Below are 15760 nucleotides of genomic sequence, written 5' to 3'. Positions count from 1 at the left end.
ATATTTTGGCGCAGTACAGGTTTGGTGACAACTTACTTGCCAAAGCTTTCTCGTAGTTCTTCCCCATGGCGATGAAGTTCCTAAGGCAGGGGTTAAATTGTTCCATAATTGTCTGAAATACAAAACAAACAGGACATTAGTCATGTGCATGACGCCTAGGGACACGATCTGTAGTCAAATCCTTAAAGGGCAGGTCTGGTGGCCACACCCTTTAACAGAGGCACAAGGACACGTCTGTGTAAATGATTGATATGAGGTCTTTATGATGCGTGGACCCTCAGTTATTCCTGCTAGAAATTGGTGATAAATCATTGGATATTATCAGTTAGGGGGCGGGGATGTCCATATCCTGTCTTATACTATCCAATCAGTGCGCTCAACTAAGGGCACACCTCTTTAAGAACAGGGTAACACCCAGTTGTAAATTGTGGAATAGATTTCCAGTGGGAATAACAGAGCAAACGCAGAGAAGTATGGATGTAGCGTTTGGGTATCAGGTCATCTGTAAAACCTGAAGTGTATTAAAAGGGGTTGTCCACAATTAAAACAACCCAGCTGCTCTCCATGTATAACAGCGCCACACTGGTGTGCAGGTCGTGTAGGGTATTGCAGCTCATTTCCATTAATGTCAGTGGAGCTGTTCTAGAATTCATCTTCCGAAAATATTTTTTAAAAATTCTTGAATTCCTTAAACTGGACAATCCCTTTAACAACAAATAGTTAAACAATTCTTAGATATGGAAAAGCCTGATAGCGGCCGCACTGGATGTCACATTTCTTTAATATCCTGGATGATAAGAATTGGCTACAAAGGACATAAATTATTTTTTAGCCCACATAGAGGACGCCCAGGGGGTTACACAAAACGTCCATCAGCGCAGAATCCGGGGGCAAAAACAGTGGAACCAAAGCCGGGACGTGGGTGCCCGGGGGCCGGAGCGAAATGTTACTGCTAATCTGTACAGTCATGTAAAATAGACGTAATACACAGATAAAACACTGAATAATTCAGCCGCCGCCTGCAATAAAAAAGGAAAAAAATAAATAAAAATATTCAACGTTACACGTAGAATTCCTGACGGATTCGTTTTGGGAAATCTTCAGAAATCCATCCTCAGCTACAGAGCCTGTAAATCATATGCATCTTCCAGAATGTCTTAAAAGAAGATCGACCCCAAGGAGCGGAGGTCTGAGAAGTGGACTCTGGCGGCAGTATGACTATGCAGGGCTGCGGCCAGTGTTATGCATTGTCCCTGGAGAGATGTGTAATCAGACCTTTGTGTATGCCATTAGTAGCTGCAGGACTGTGACATGTATTTATATTATTCCAGGATTGTAGGTTTTGGGTGGGTGGGGGGGTGTGGCATGTTCTCACACTGCTGTGCTCTGTACCCTCTGTGGCCAGTGTTATGTATTGTCCTGGTAGAGATGTGTAATTACACCTTTGAGTAGGTTATTAGTAGCTGCAGGACTGTGACTTGTATTTATATTCCAGCTTTTGTTTTGTTTTGTTTTTTTTGGGGGGGAGGGGGGCGTGTTTTCACACTGCTGTGCTCTGTACTCTCTGCAACCAGCGTTAGGTATGCTCCCTAGAGAGATGTGTCATCAGACCTGAGTATGTTGTTAGTAGCAACAGGACTGTGAAATATGGATTTAAAGGATCATAATCTCTGCGGACGTGTACTTCTCTTCACCATCTACTGCCCTTTTACTCTGAGTGACTGCTGTAATGTTCGACTTGGACATTGCTGCATCTTTTACCCAGAGCAAATAAATGGTGTGTAGCAAAGTCTATGCAGAGAGCCCAAAGCACAGCAGTGTAAGGACACCTTCTTCCCCCAGTTCACTTAGAGAAGCTACAACTCTAAAATATTAATCCGCATATCACAGTCCTGCTGCTACTAACAAAGGTCTGACGATACAGAACACTGCATATTCACATGTGCTTCTCACACCAAAGAAGCCTCGATGGGAAACAACAAGGTTTAGGATGTAGAAAATTGTGGTCCTGTACAGACTTTCCGAGGGGTACAATCCAATGCCTGGAAATATTTAGGACTATGAATATTTTGGACTTTACTTCTATACAAATTCCAAAGACGCCTCTGTGCTTAGATAGAAATAAGAAAAAAATTTGGGGTTGATCATCTAGTGTGTACGGGGTCCAGTGAATCAGGTATCAAAAATACATGCATGTACCAGCGAGGTGAGAGGTCAGACACCAGCATCCCCCACAAATACTACCCTTCCCAATCTGTGTAAGGACCGGCACGGTCCACCGCTGTCCTCCATAGATAATCTTATCTGCGGGAGCCAAAAACGGAAACAAAGGCGGGTTGTAAAACAAAATCAATGTGGGGGATTGTCTCATAAATCTGCCCCTATGGCTCCTCTATAGCCGATTCAACAGTCCCTGTATTCTCCTCAAATGTATCATCTGGTCCCATTCATCACACAAATCCATCAATATCCCGATGTATGTAGGACCCCCCTCCCCCACAATTGGTGCAGGATGAGCTTCGGCAGTCTTAGTCTCCCATTTCCTGAGGGTCCTATTATTCAGGCCTGATACGTATCCCCAATACTCAGATGTCTTCTGTGAAAACCCCCTCTAAAAACCCCAAATCTCTAATCTTTTTAAATGGACAACTGGGAGTTACCCATAAGCTAAGTCATGATTGGATAAAAAGTCAGATTGAAAAGGGACACGCCCCCCAAGTGGTAACACCCAAGAGGAACGGGACAACATAGTGTTATAAGACCTCAAATAGTTATTTAATGGGGGAAGGGGTTAAAAGAATTCGCAGACATGTCAGGAGAGGTGAGGGGTGAGAGTTCTAAACCCTGAAATGTCTGTACCAAGAACACAAGTGCCCCCAGCCATTCTGTGACCTGGATGGGATCAGGATTTTCTTCTGAACGTGGCTCTCACTTTCCATTTCCACCTTCAGCAGGTCTCTACGAGGCTCCGTTCCAGCTCCCATGCCCCCAGGTAAAGCAATTAGGTCAGCAGTCAAAGGCTCCTTGTCAAAAAAAACCCTCGCCCCCACCCTTCATTGTGTTATTCATCAGCAACAAACTAAGCATTAACCCTTAATAGTAATCTACTGGATGGAAGGTCCCAAGGGAAAAGACTTCCTAAAAATCTAGAACTAAGAATTAAAGGAGTTGTTCCATAATATATACTTAGCCCCTATTCACACAAGAGTCCCCGCGATCTGGACAAAGGGGCACAAAAAGTCGATGAACCAGAAGGACGGCGAGTCACTGACTTAGGAGGGACAACATCAACAGGTGTACAACATATCCCCTTATCCTCAGGGTGGGGTTTGCCTTGAACCCCTTCCCACATTGGTCACTTTATGTAGGACAGACTTCGGCAGAGCCATCTTTTGATTAGTAGTTGAACCCCAACCAATCTACTAGAAGTTGACCCTCTTTGGTTGTCATCTTGAGTCTTCAAACAAGCCCTCCTACTGGGGACCAGTGGTTGGTAGAAACCAGCCTGAAGGTTACCACCCTTATTCCCTACTCATCTACAATTTCCTTCCACCTTAAAGGGGCCCAATGGGCTCATTCGACAACTGGGTTTATGGTGTGTAGCATTTGTCCTCCTACATTGGATTTCCTGGAGATGTGGCTACACATGGTTCTTGTACACCTCGAACGTATCACAAAATTAGCTGTAGGGAGTCCAAAGTCTACAATCTACATTATCACGTGATTCATGAGATGAGAGTTTGGAACCTACATAGATCATCAAGATGGTGGTGGACCTTCCCTTTGAAACCTTGATCAGGTCATGTATTGCAGAATGCTCGAAGAACATGAGATGCGCTCAGTGACGCCCCTCCCTGACGACATGAATCATCGCCTTTCAAATCTGTAACCAAGCACACGTGGAACAACAAATGCTAGGAAGGAAGACAAAAAGCCGAATCAGAACAACGTGTGCGAGTCATCGGCCTTGAGGAACAAAGGGATGAAATGTAAAAAGTAGAGAAGATGTGTCTGTATCTCTCCGACATGGAGATGACAAACCATTTTCCATCACCCAAAATGCATCTTGCCCTGAACCCGTCATTATGTGGTGTTACATGCTTCCGATCTACTGAATTCTAAAAACGGCAAGTCATACATTTTAAAAAATGTGTCCTTCAAGAAAACCTCTAGAAAACCTCTAGGGGTGGTCTCCTAAGGAAAGAAGGACAGTATCGTTAGATCTTGGTTGCCTTCAAAGACTTGGGGAGAATGTACATGCTCCTTGTAGATGACCACCATGTTTCAGAAGACCAGAAGAATTCCACCCAAAGAGGTGGTTCTTCTGAGAGGTATGAGAAGAGGGCTTACTTTGAGGAGTGGTGTAATAAAGGACCACAACCAGATAAGTCTTCTTCAGACTATAATCAGTTGGTTTCAGTCTAATCACTAATGTGAAGGATTACCATCCCGGTGATGTAACAATCCAGCATATGACGAGATGTTGAGGGGTGGTAATCCCCCATCCCAAAAATCATGACAAGTCATATAATAGAAGGATCTATTGTGCTCCAAAAGAGAGCTCCGTGTGAAACTCAAGATTGAAGCCCAGTCCTGGTCCAGATGTTCCTCCACCATTGATGGTGGGATATTCCTTGTAGACTATGACCTTTGGGATGCGTTCACACGTTCAGTTTTTCAGATGCTGTTTTTGATGTTTGTAGTGAACAAAAGAGGAGGAGTAACTCTTCTCAATGATGGGTTCTTTACTCATTATCATCCACAACTGCTTTTGGCTTCAAAAACTGCATCTGAAAAACTGAACGTGTGAACGCACCCTCAATGTAGACTATGAGCTAACCTTCTCCATCGTGGTATTACATCACGAGAGATCCATTAGAGAGTCATAATACCCTGAGCTCTCCGGTGGTGGTGTCATTGTGCTATTACTACAAACATAAGAACTGTTGTGCTTTGTTCTCGGATCTTCGCTGGATGCACCCAGGGAACATTGGAAGGTCACCCCAGATGACGATCACATGATGAACAGGTTATATAACTGCAATGAACAGTCCATAAAAGTCCGTGAAGGTGACTCTTTAGGTGGACTTCTTCTGGAAGGGCTTCCGAATGGCAGCAGTTTTGACCATGCAGTGTTTCAAGCAAGGTCATATCTGCTGAGAGGTGCCCTTTAAGAAACACTGTGGTCCTGTACTATTACAAGTTGAGTAGGAGAGTGAAATAGCAATGACTAAGTTCTATTACCAAATTATGCTAGGCCCAAGGCTGGAAAGGAAACTCTGGAACTGATTAACTTGGTGGAAATACTAAAACTGGACCTTCAGCGCTTGACTGAGATATGGTTTCTGACATCGGGTCTGGCAGCCAATTGTAAGGGGACCCCATCAAAAATACCCTCTCTACATTAGTCTATGGGTCTACCTACCCAAAGCAAGCACTTGCTTTATCTATGACACACCGAGCAATCTTATCCGGCTTGGCAGCAGCTTCCTGGCATTGAGATTGCAGTCTGTTACCTTTATACCACGTTTGGTCATACATCCTCAGCCCAAGACTGTTGATCTCTGCTAAAAACACACGTAGGAGAAGAAGCTAGCTGCCTTCCTCACCCACCAATAAACCGTATTTTCCTTCCAGTTTTTCATGCTTTAACCTTTAAGGTCCACCTGTGCCAGCTAATTCCTTCAATTGGAAGTCACCAATGAACTACCATTCCCTTAAAGTTTTTCACATGATGTTTTTCAGGTCCACTCCACCTCAATCCAAGACTGCTGGAACACACATCGGAGAAGAAGTTTCCTTGTGATAGACTTTGCGCACCAGTGCATACAGCTTTTGATCCAGGTTCCTTACCCCCAAGACTACAGTATCGGCTACAATGACTTCTACTGGACCTCATGAAGGAGAAGAAGCTACTTCCTCGTAATAAACATCATAAGTTTTTTCCAAGTCTATGTACAAATCCCAATTGACGATTGTGTCCTTACCCTTCAGACCCTTTCCGACTGCCGTATGCTCGTCCCGGCCGTGCCTCGGGCAATCATGAAGCCGCACATTCCATAGCGAAGCACGGTGCATCCGGCCATAAACACGGGAAAAGATCTATCCATAGGCGTCTATGGGGGATGTATATCCGGCCAGTTATACATCCCCACAACGTCAGTGTGAAAGGGGCCTTAAACAAGTGGCCAAATAGTTTTAAAACAATGGAAAAGCAGCTACCAATTCAATAACAGAGGTCATCAATGGACGTCGTAACCCTTACCAATTTCTGTGTTTTTGCAGGTGCACGACACTGGACCCTTCCCCTAGGACTGAAGACCACGGATTTCTACTATAAAACACATGTAGGGGGAAGAAGATGGCGACTTCCTCTATTACACCCTATTTTACATGATTTTTGGTGGCACCTTAGGCTTAAAGAGAAGCTGTCACCCCCGAAAAATACCCCCACCAAATAAGTCCCCCCTAATCCTCTCCCCAGCCCCTTTATATTTATTCAATTTTATTAAAATTTGTGTGTGCAAACTTTGTTTTAAATCCATCCAACCTCTTACCAAATAAGATTAGGGGGAACATATTCGGTGGGGTATTTTTCAGGGGTGACAGGTCCTCTTTAAATGTCAATGTGCCGCTTGCCCACAACTAAACCAAAACCTGGAGACGCCCTTCCACGGACCCCCGTAGTTATCCGACAGCTACTTCCTGTTCCGGAACCTCGAGACAGGAAGTTAAAAGTGACTGGATATGATTATTGGGCACAAGGATGCAGAGATACAAAACATGTGGCGTATTTAGCCCATACAAAAATCTGCAGCTTTATTCTTAGTCGTCACCTTCCTGATGTTGAGCTGAAAGTTCACATCACAGATGCCCAGACGTCCTTACAAGGTCACACAAAACCAATAAGAAGCCATATTACCTAATTTTTAGGATATCTGATCCATTTTTATGTAGGGCACATTCCAAAAACCGTGCGCTGAGAAGCGGAGCCGACGTGTGTTAGATCAGAATGAGATCATTTTTTTGATAAGGAGCCAGCGACACACAGAGCAAGAGGCAGCGAGGAGGACAATATATACCAGATGCAGCAGAAACTGAAATATCGCTCTTAAAGGAACTGGGGTTGTGCCAAAATAGGAACTTATCTCTGATCTACAGAATAGGGGGGGTGCTGGGAGTTGGGAAATGGGACTGTAGTGAAAAAAAGCTACAGCTTTTACTCAGAGCAGAGGGGGATGAGGATATGTTTAATGCACAGAGCTAAGAGCACAGCAGTGTGAGGACAACCCCCCCCCCTCATTGAACTAATAATAATTCCTTTATTTAAATAGCGCACACAGATTGCACAGCGCTGCACAGAATTTGCCGAATCACTCCCTGTCCACAATGGGGCTCACAATCTAATCAACCTATCAGTATGTTTTGGACTGTGGGAGGAAACCGGAGGACCCGGAGGAAATCCACACAAACATGAAGAGAACATACAAATTCTTTGTAGATGTCGACCCTGGGACTTGAAACTTGGAACCAGGTCCCCAGCGCTGCAAGGCTGTAGTACTAACCACTGAGACATGCCCTATAACTCCATATTCCACAGTCCTGCTGCTACTTACATATAGAGAGGTATGTTTACACCCTTGACTGAGACTACTACCCAACACAGGCTCCAGTCAGTGTGGTCAATAATGCTGAAAATGTCCAGCTATGTGTTCAGATCTTTCAGCAAACTCAGCAGGGTGTGTTGGAGAGATTATCCGATTCTCCCCCTCCCCCCTTCAGTAGACTGCAGCTTTATAATGGAGTGAACATGTTCCACTACTGCCATCCTTCTATATCCGAGTACATTGGAGTGTGTCCTCACACTGCTGTGCTCTGAAAGCCAAGAGCGCAGCAGTGTGAGGACACACACGCTACAGTCCATATTTCACAGTCCTGTGGCTACTAACAACGTACACAAAAGATATGATTACACATCTCATCCGGGACAATACCCATTTTGCATGGTCACACCTGCTGCCAACATGTCCCCTTTAAGAAATCAGCCACTTCTGATGAATGACGGACGCGAGGACATTAATACCACAGCAGGCGACATGGGAATTGTCCCAGCATTGGCTTCCTGGTACCAAACATATGGAGGCTTGATACATGCGCCAAACTAACAGGTGCGCCGGTCACCAGGACAGGGCGAGCTGCCATTCACGATTGGGAAATGCTATTTTTAATTTTTTTAACCATTAACACTCCAAATCCAAGAGCGCGTCTGAACATCCAAAGCTTGTAGATCCGGCCTCCTCCAAGCCAAGCCGTGGATATCCCCGACATATAGGTCAAAGTTTACAGAGGTTCCCGGACTTGGAGATTTAGTAATGACCATGGGGAGGGGGGAGGGGGTAGCAGCTCCCGAGCGGCAGTATAATTAGCATCTTCTGTCAGATTCCCCTTAACTGGCTTAGGGATTACCGTCCGTCCCCGGGCTACAACCAGGATAGGTTCTTTAGGTTCTACAGGAAGTCATCTTCTGATCCGGTTGACCATGCAGGACAGTTGCACATGACCAGATTTGGAGGAGAAAGAGCAAAATTACAAAAAATATAATAAAAATGTTATAAATAACAAAAAAAAAAAAAAAAAAGCATAAGACAAAACAACTTTTTGTGCTAGACAGGACAACATTCCCGAAAGAAGAATTTATGACCATCAAAATGTGAAGAATTTGGTCATTCTGGTTTACTAGAGAAGGTTTTTTCATACCAGGAAGTTCACGATAAAAGGTCAGAAATACAATCAGAAGATGGTGAGGAGGGTCTAGAATGGAGAACTCCATGGACTCCATTGTGGTGGTATCAAGTCAATTCCACTTGAAGAGGTCGCCCACCGAGAGGACTAAGGAGATGAGTGGAGCTCAGGTCCTTTGGGACCATCATTGATCATGAGAATGGAGGTCCTCAGTCCCATTTTTTATGAACTGTTCTACAGGAGCGCAGCCAACCTACTAATTCTACAAGATTGGCTCTAATATTGGGGTACACCGTCAGCCCAACTGTGACCACCCCCACCACAGTCGACCATTATCTAGGATCATCACTGGTTTAAAGGGCATGCGGGGAAAACACTTTTAAAGGTGAAGTGTATACATAATATCACAATGTTCAACCATTTTAAAAGGGGAAGTAAAGAATTATAGAAACAAGGCTGCCTCATCTCAAAAACAGCACCACACGTGTTCACAGGTCGTATGTGGTACTGCAATATATAATGGGGCTGGATTGTAATACCAGGCACAACCCAATACCGTTTTGGCAATGTTTGATCAGCCTTCCTGAAACTTATACAAACTTTTGCATGAAGAAGGGTGTGAGTAATGGGTGTAGCCTGCGCCTCCCGATACGACGGTCAGGAATGCGGGTCGTGACACTTTCATGATTTCTTATCAGAAAAACAGAGGAAAAAATATCACAAAGGTGTCACTGTACCAAAAAGATAAGACAGAGATATTATTTAAAGCAATTTCAAATAGTGGAGTCAACAAATATAGATTTTGGACTATTAAGATTGATTATGATTTTTTTTTTTTTACAAATTTTCCTCTTTTTTTATGTCCTTAAAGTAGTAATTGGACTGCTGCCTGAACTAATGAGGAGCCAGGGGGCGTGTCCAAGACTACCTCAGTGATGAGGGAAGATCAGTTGTAGTCACAGATCAAGGCTCTGTCCTATGGACCTGGACTAAGAAGAAGCAAAATGGGGGAAAGGGATTTCTAGTACCCACTCAGTTTTCAAAAGGATGACCTATCGTCAGGTCAGCAGTGGGGTCCAACCACCAGACCCAACAATGATGGAGCCAGATTAGTCAACATGGAGCCAGGGAACTTGAGTACCACAGCCACCATACAGAGAATGGAGCCTTCAGCACCGCCCACAGAGGTCTCCAATCACTGGAATTTGGAGGGGTCTCCCTCTCGTTCAAACGCTTAAAACCAACCCTTCACTGGAGTTGGATACTTTGGACTTCGAATCTACCAAGACCAAAAAGAAACATTTGGAATAAGCCTTAAAAGTGGTTTTGTGTTCAGGACAGACCCTACTTTTTAGAATAGTCCCTAGACAAGAAATTGAAGGGGGAAGAACCTGCAGGGCAAGAAACACTGTTGACATGAGTCAAGAAAGGGCACCCTAAACATAGAACCCTATTCTTAATTCCCTAATAAAAATGGGTACAAAACTCCTTTATAGGGGGGTTTCCAATTTCGATCAACTGGGGCATTCCAGAAAGTCTAGTCTCCTTGTAACAATCACATAAGGTTCCTTGTCCCCACCACTGGAGATGTTGAAGCCCTATCCTTCGTAGATGGAAGCAGTGTACATCAACTAGCAAACGGGGTGGTCTTTTGACCTTAAATGGCCTATTTTGTTGAATAAGTCTCCACTGCAGGACCTGGACTCTATATCTGAGGACCAGATGCATCGATGTGCTCGTTTTATGGAGAACATTAGCCATTCACGAAAAGTCTTTCCTCGAATGTCTTCTCGATACTGTATAATTGCTGGTTGCAGTTACGTAACAAGCAAGTATCTAGAACGACAAGAAGGTTACGTCGCCGGCAATACTTCTCAGTGATGAATCACAAGCTGGAGAGAACATTAGACTACACCTGAGCTCATAAAAACCAAGCCTGGTTATCTGATGTGATACACCATCTACATATAAATGGGTAGGAAGGTGCAATCATCAGCCCTTCAAAGTGAAATAACCTGGATCTGAAGAATCTCTTCTCGGTGACGTCAGGAGAACATACAAGAGCGGCAAGTATTGTGTTATCACCCACACACTGGAGGTGGAGGTGGTGGGGGGGGTCCTGTACATTGAACCAATATTCATATTGTCAATACACCGAGTGACTCACGCGAGACATGACATCACAAGTCATTCATATCCGATGAACGTGGGGTGTAGTCCAAATACTGACCAGCTCCTGAGAAACGGAGAAATCCGAAGCAGAGGTAGGTACACCTTACTAATCCTGAGCAAGCGTAGTCCATTTAAGTACACATGCACCGGAGCAGTATGCAGATCTGTATCACCAAATCGTCACAAGCATCCTGGATGGGTAACATGCACCCCAGCTCTAAGTCTTGGTGGGCCAAATCTCGTTCCATTCAACCCAATATTCTCGATGCTTACAGGGTTGCCTAAAAATGTAAGTGGAAAGGAGATTGATGTTGTCATGGTAAGACTAAACCAAACCAACACTTCCCTTGTAATGGTGAAAGCAGGAGGCCTACCGGAGGAGAAGGAGAACATATGTGGTCAACGCCTAATCGAACTTCTGTTGTGAAGCCAACAATGTCCACTGAGAAGCAAAGGGTCAAACCTTAATCATAACTGGTCTAGATAACATCGCTTAGTCGCAGTTGGTTTCCAGAAGATAAGGTCTACATTAAACACCCTAGGACCTATATGGCAGCTGCGATTATAACTCCGACCCCCCCCCCCCCCCCCCATGACCTATAGACCATTCAGGACAAAAAGGTGGCATAAAAGAAAATACAAAAAATTGGAAGCCCTGGAAAGAGGAGGTTGGTTTTGATATCAAGAAGGTGACAAGAGGACAATGAGGTGGACAGTGTGCCCGGCCACACGACGTGAAGCCAATATGCTATGGTAAGAAGCAGCTATCCAGTGTGGTTGATCTAGGATGAACATACAACCTCTACATCCAAGATGTTGTTTTCCCTTTAACACCCTACATCCTCCCGTCACATTACTCGGCAATGTCTACCGCGTGCGAGGAAAACTGGCTGATTTCAGACAAAGGCTTTCTTTGCCTAATTAGCGATAATAACCAGACAAATTGGAATAGTAAAAGCTGGAAGGATGTGAATTGAGAGTTTCCATCCAAACCAATCAGAAAATGTCACCTCTCAAGGCTGAGCTAAAAACAAACATGTTTTTTTTTTTTAAGGAGAGATCCATTAACGCATTAGCTTTACCATCGGCGGGAGGCGGATCTATTACACGATTATCTGGGGTGATTAAAATTTCTGTTTCGAAACAGTCATTCGTCAGCCATGCTTCATAAACAAATTGCCCCTGTGGTGCCTATAAGCAAGGCATCCATGTGTTGACCCTGGCCTGACTCTTACCTTTAGCTGCCTGCCCTGACCTTGGCCCGTCTATGACTATTCCTAGCATTACACTATGTTGACTCGCACCCGTGACTCTTATCTCACCTGGGCCAGTGGTCATCAGAAACTTGACTACTTGTGATCCTGTTGCAGCAAAGTCCAAATCTCTGTATACCAGTTAAAGAGTGAATACTCACAGTGTCAGCTGAATGACCCCATTAGAATTAGTAATAAGTGGAACCAATATGATGGCTCAACAGTTCCTCAACCTATTAGTTGTGGCAATTTTTAAATCGGTTAGATCAGTGTTCCCCAACCACCAGTCCACGGCCCAAGACCGGGCCATGGAACACCTGGTTCCGGGCCGTGGCAGATCTCTATAAAAACATAGAAAAAAAAAAACAATACTCACCTTCCCTGTTCCCCTGCAGCAGTCTTCTCTACCTTTACTTCATTTCCACGTCAATGGGCTTGCTCTATTGCCGGCACATGTGACGATGTCATCACATTGTGTTTCCTGACAATAGCGCCATGCACAGATGCGGAAAGGACGTGAAGGAAGAGAAGACTGCTGCAGGGAAATGCGGAAGGCGAGTATTGGATTATTTTTTTTTTTTTTTTTTTTTTAAGAGTTTGGCTGTGAAAGGGGACATTGGAAGGAGAGGGTGGGAGGGGCAGCTAAAAGAAAGGGGACATGGGAGAGGGGACATGCTGCAGGAAAGGGGACAATATAAGTGAGAGGGAGTGCTTCTTCAGGAAATGGTACAACAGGGAATTATGGTGGGTCATGCAAACATACATTTTTGGCTACGAAACTATGACACCAGAACTCATCCCCCCACCCACCGGTCCATGGAGAAAATTTAGTTCTACAGCCGGTCCTTGGGCAAAAAAAGTGTTGGGGACCACTGGGTTAGATGACCATTATCCAGCAGCGTGCATGTGCAAAGCCCAGGAGAATATACTTTGCTCACTGTCACACCCTCCCTACTTTAGAGCATGTATCTACCCAAAAAAAGTTGCTATTTTGCGAATCATACAAAAAATGGATTCCTTAGAAGGGGTTGACTGTTTCTTATAAAAGAATTGAATCCTTTTAAGTCCTATGAAAGTAATAATCAGCTGATCGCCCACAATTCCAGGTCCATGCACTACAGCGGCCACTGTAGGGGAAATGTGGTATTACATGCCTGCCTTTGAAATGAATGAGTCCTGGATCCTCCAAACCAGCCGACATAAATCTGGGGATCTCTGAAAGATTTTTATATTTAAGAAAATAAATAAAAAACAACTTATAAAGTTTATATCATATCCAGTAATTTTTTTCCTTGAGATTTTTTTCTTGGACTGAAGGACTGAAGAGATCCACACAAGGTTCACATGGCTCTCGGGCTCTGTTTACACAGTAACACGCCTTATTACATCACAGGGATTATACGATATTTGAAGTGCACTGACATGTACAGGCTCGGCCAGAAATACCCAGCAGAAGGTCTCTTCTCAAAAGGCGATTTCCTAATCAGCCAAATTACTGTTTGCCCTCACCACGCCCTGAAGAACAACATGGACAGGTTTTTATGCTGCCATGTAACACGTGTGACGGGTGGGAATCAAGTTTAGGAACCTTCGTGTTGTCTACAGTTCAGGTTGGAAAGACATCAAGGTGGCCACAGGCAAAAACTCAAGGAGCCAAGGAACAAACTTCTATAACCTGGAACCATCCTAAAGGTTGGACCCAAATGTAGATTTGTTTCTGGAAGGGCTATTAAAGGGTTATTCTTACCGATAGGTTATAAGTAGGTAATGAGGCCAGGGATTTTACCAAATCACTAGAGCATGGTCTCAAAAGTGAGCGTAGTTGGCCCTAACCTCTCCCATGCCACCAATTGTCAAGGGTCTACAGGCCTAATGGTAATACACGGCACTAGACCAACCACAGAGCTGACATTACGCTCAAAGGGAACGGTACATAAACCTTCCAGAGCCCAAGACCTCCAGAGAAGTTACTGCATGAGAAGTGCATCTTGCCTCAGTAGCATTGACCTCAAGTAAGGGGCGGGGGGGGGGGGGCTTTTTTAAAAAAAATTTCTCATAAAAGTAGTGAATGATGCACCGATTACCTCTCTGGGACACCTAAGATGACCTACGACATCCTATCTCATCGGAGGTCCTAATGGTCAGGCCCCCAACTAAACAGACACTAATCCATAGGATACGGGAGCAGCGCCTATTATGGTCCTAGACCACCATGGACATTATTACGTGAATTACCACTTTCCATTATACATCAACTCCCAAAAAGTGGGGATTTTACGAAGGTGGATACATGACCCAGAAAATGCAGATGCCAAGTAGTGTTAATCCTATATTTATATGTGATTATGGTTCTCTCTCTGCATGAATATAATTTACAGCAAAAGTGTCTAAATGAGGTCTTACTGGCTTCATTTTTTGACAGGAATAAGTATAGGATGAAAAAAAAAAAAAAAAAAAATTCTAGCAGAAGTCTATTTCAGTGCCAGGTGCCCCCTCCCATCATACATTGAAATGCAAATTACTCCCCCATCTATTTTAAGGCTGATCATCTATTAAAGTAAGTGGTAGATGAGTGGTTTAATTGCAGCATCGGGGCAGGATTGCCGTCAGGACCTGAGGCTTCGCAACGCCACATTATTCACACCCAACGATCAACATCAAAAACAAATTTGGTGTTGCCAGCCTTTGGTCATATTACAAAGTAATAGTCCAAAAACATTGCAGACTGGAGAGAAGACCATTCAACGAGTGGTGACCTACTAAAGAAGTCTAGTAGGGATGGTCACCAAGATCTTACACGTGTCTTTGCATCCCCTTTCGTAGGGGGATACAGGCTTAACATTGGCATACTGGTGGACACTGAAGGAGCAACGCATGAGAAGAACTCTCATGCTCAAGCTAAGCTCAAGGCATCGATCTCCGACCCTTGTGGGACCTTCCGGGAAGTCCCATCTGAAATCTAAGCTCAAACCATTGACCACATTGTGGGACCTTCCGGGAAGTCCCATCTGAAATCTAAGCTCAAACCATTGACCACATTGTGGGACCTTCTGGGAAGTCCCATCTGAAATCTAAGCTCAAACCATCAACCACATTGTGGGACCTTCTGGGAAGTTCCATCTGAAGTTAAAGCTCAAGCAATCGATCTCCAACCCTCGTGGGATCTTCTGGGAAGTCCCATCTCAGGTCTAGTTGGGATGGCTACCAAAATATTCAGTGTGCCATTGCATTCCCTTGGGAGGGGGATACAACCTTGACATTGGCAAACTGGTGGACATTAAAGGGGCAACTCAGGAGAAGTCCACTTCTATGATCAGGCCATCAATTACCAATCCTTGTGGAACATCCGGGGAAATCACACATGAAGTCTAGTAGGGATGGCCACCAAGATCTTCAACAAGCCTTTGCATTCCCTTTCAAAGGGGGGTACAAGCTTTACACTGGCATACTTGTGGATACTAAAGGAGCAAATTGGGAGAAGAACTCTTCTACGCTCAAGCTATCAATTACCAATCGTTGTGGGACCACCTGGGAAGTCGCATATGAAGTCTAGTAGGGATGGCAACCTCGATCTTCAACATAACTTTGCATCC

The 15760-nt window shown here is 44.4% G+C and overlaps 1 protein-coding gene across 9 annotated transcripts in view; it reads right to left on the bottom strand.

Annotated features, from left to right (window-relative positions):
* Window positions 1-15760, bottom strand: part of BAIAP2 (BAR/IMD domain containing adaptor protein 2) — an 87220-nt gene that overhangs the window by 59283 nt on the left and 12177 nt on the right. For all 9 annotated transcript variants that reach the window (XR_011847852.1, XM_072112488.1, XM_072112489.1 and 6 more), the window contains exon 2: window positions 37-112. Coding sequence is in view for 8 of the 9 variants with exons in the window: in XM_072112488.1 (XP_071968589.1) it covers window positions 37-112 (76 nt within the window). In the remaining variant the exon portion in view is untranslated. The remainder of the gene's footprint in view (window positions 1-36; window positions 113-15760) is intronic.

Source organism: Engystomops pustulosus, chromosome 6 (assembly GCF_040894005.1).
Source record: "Engystomops pustulosus chromosome 6, aEngPut4.maternal, whole genome shotgun sequence".
Taxonomy (NCBI): Eukaryota; Metazoa; Chordata; class Amphibia; order Anura; family Leptodactylidae; genus Engystomops; species Engystomops pustulosus.
This window is presented reverse-complemented; position numbering and strand designations above follow the sequence as displayed.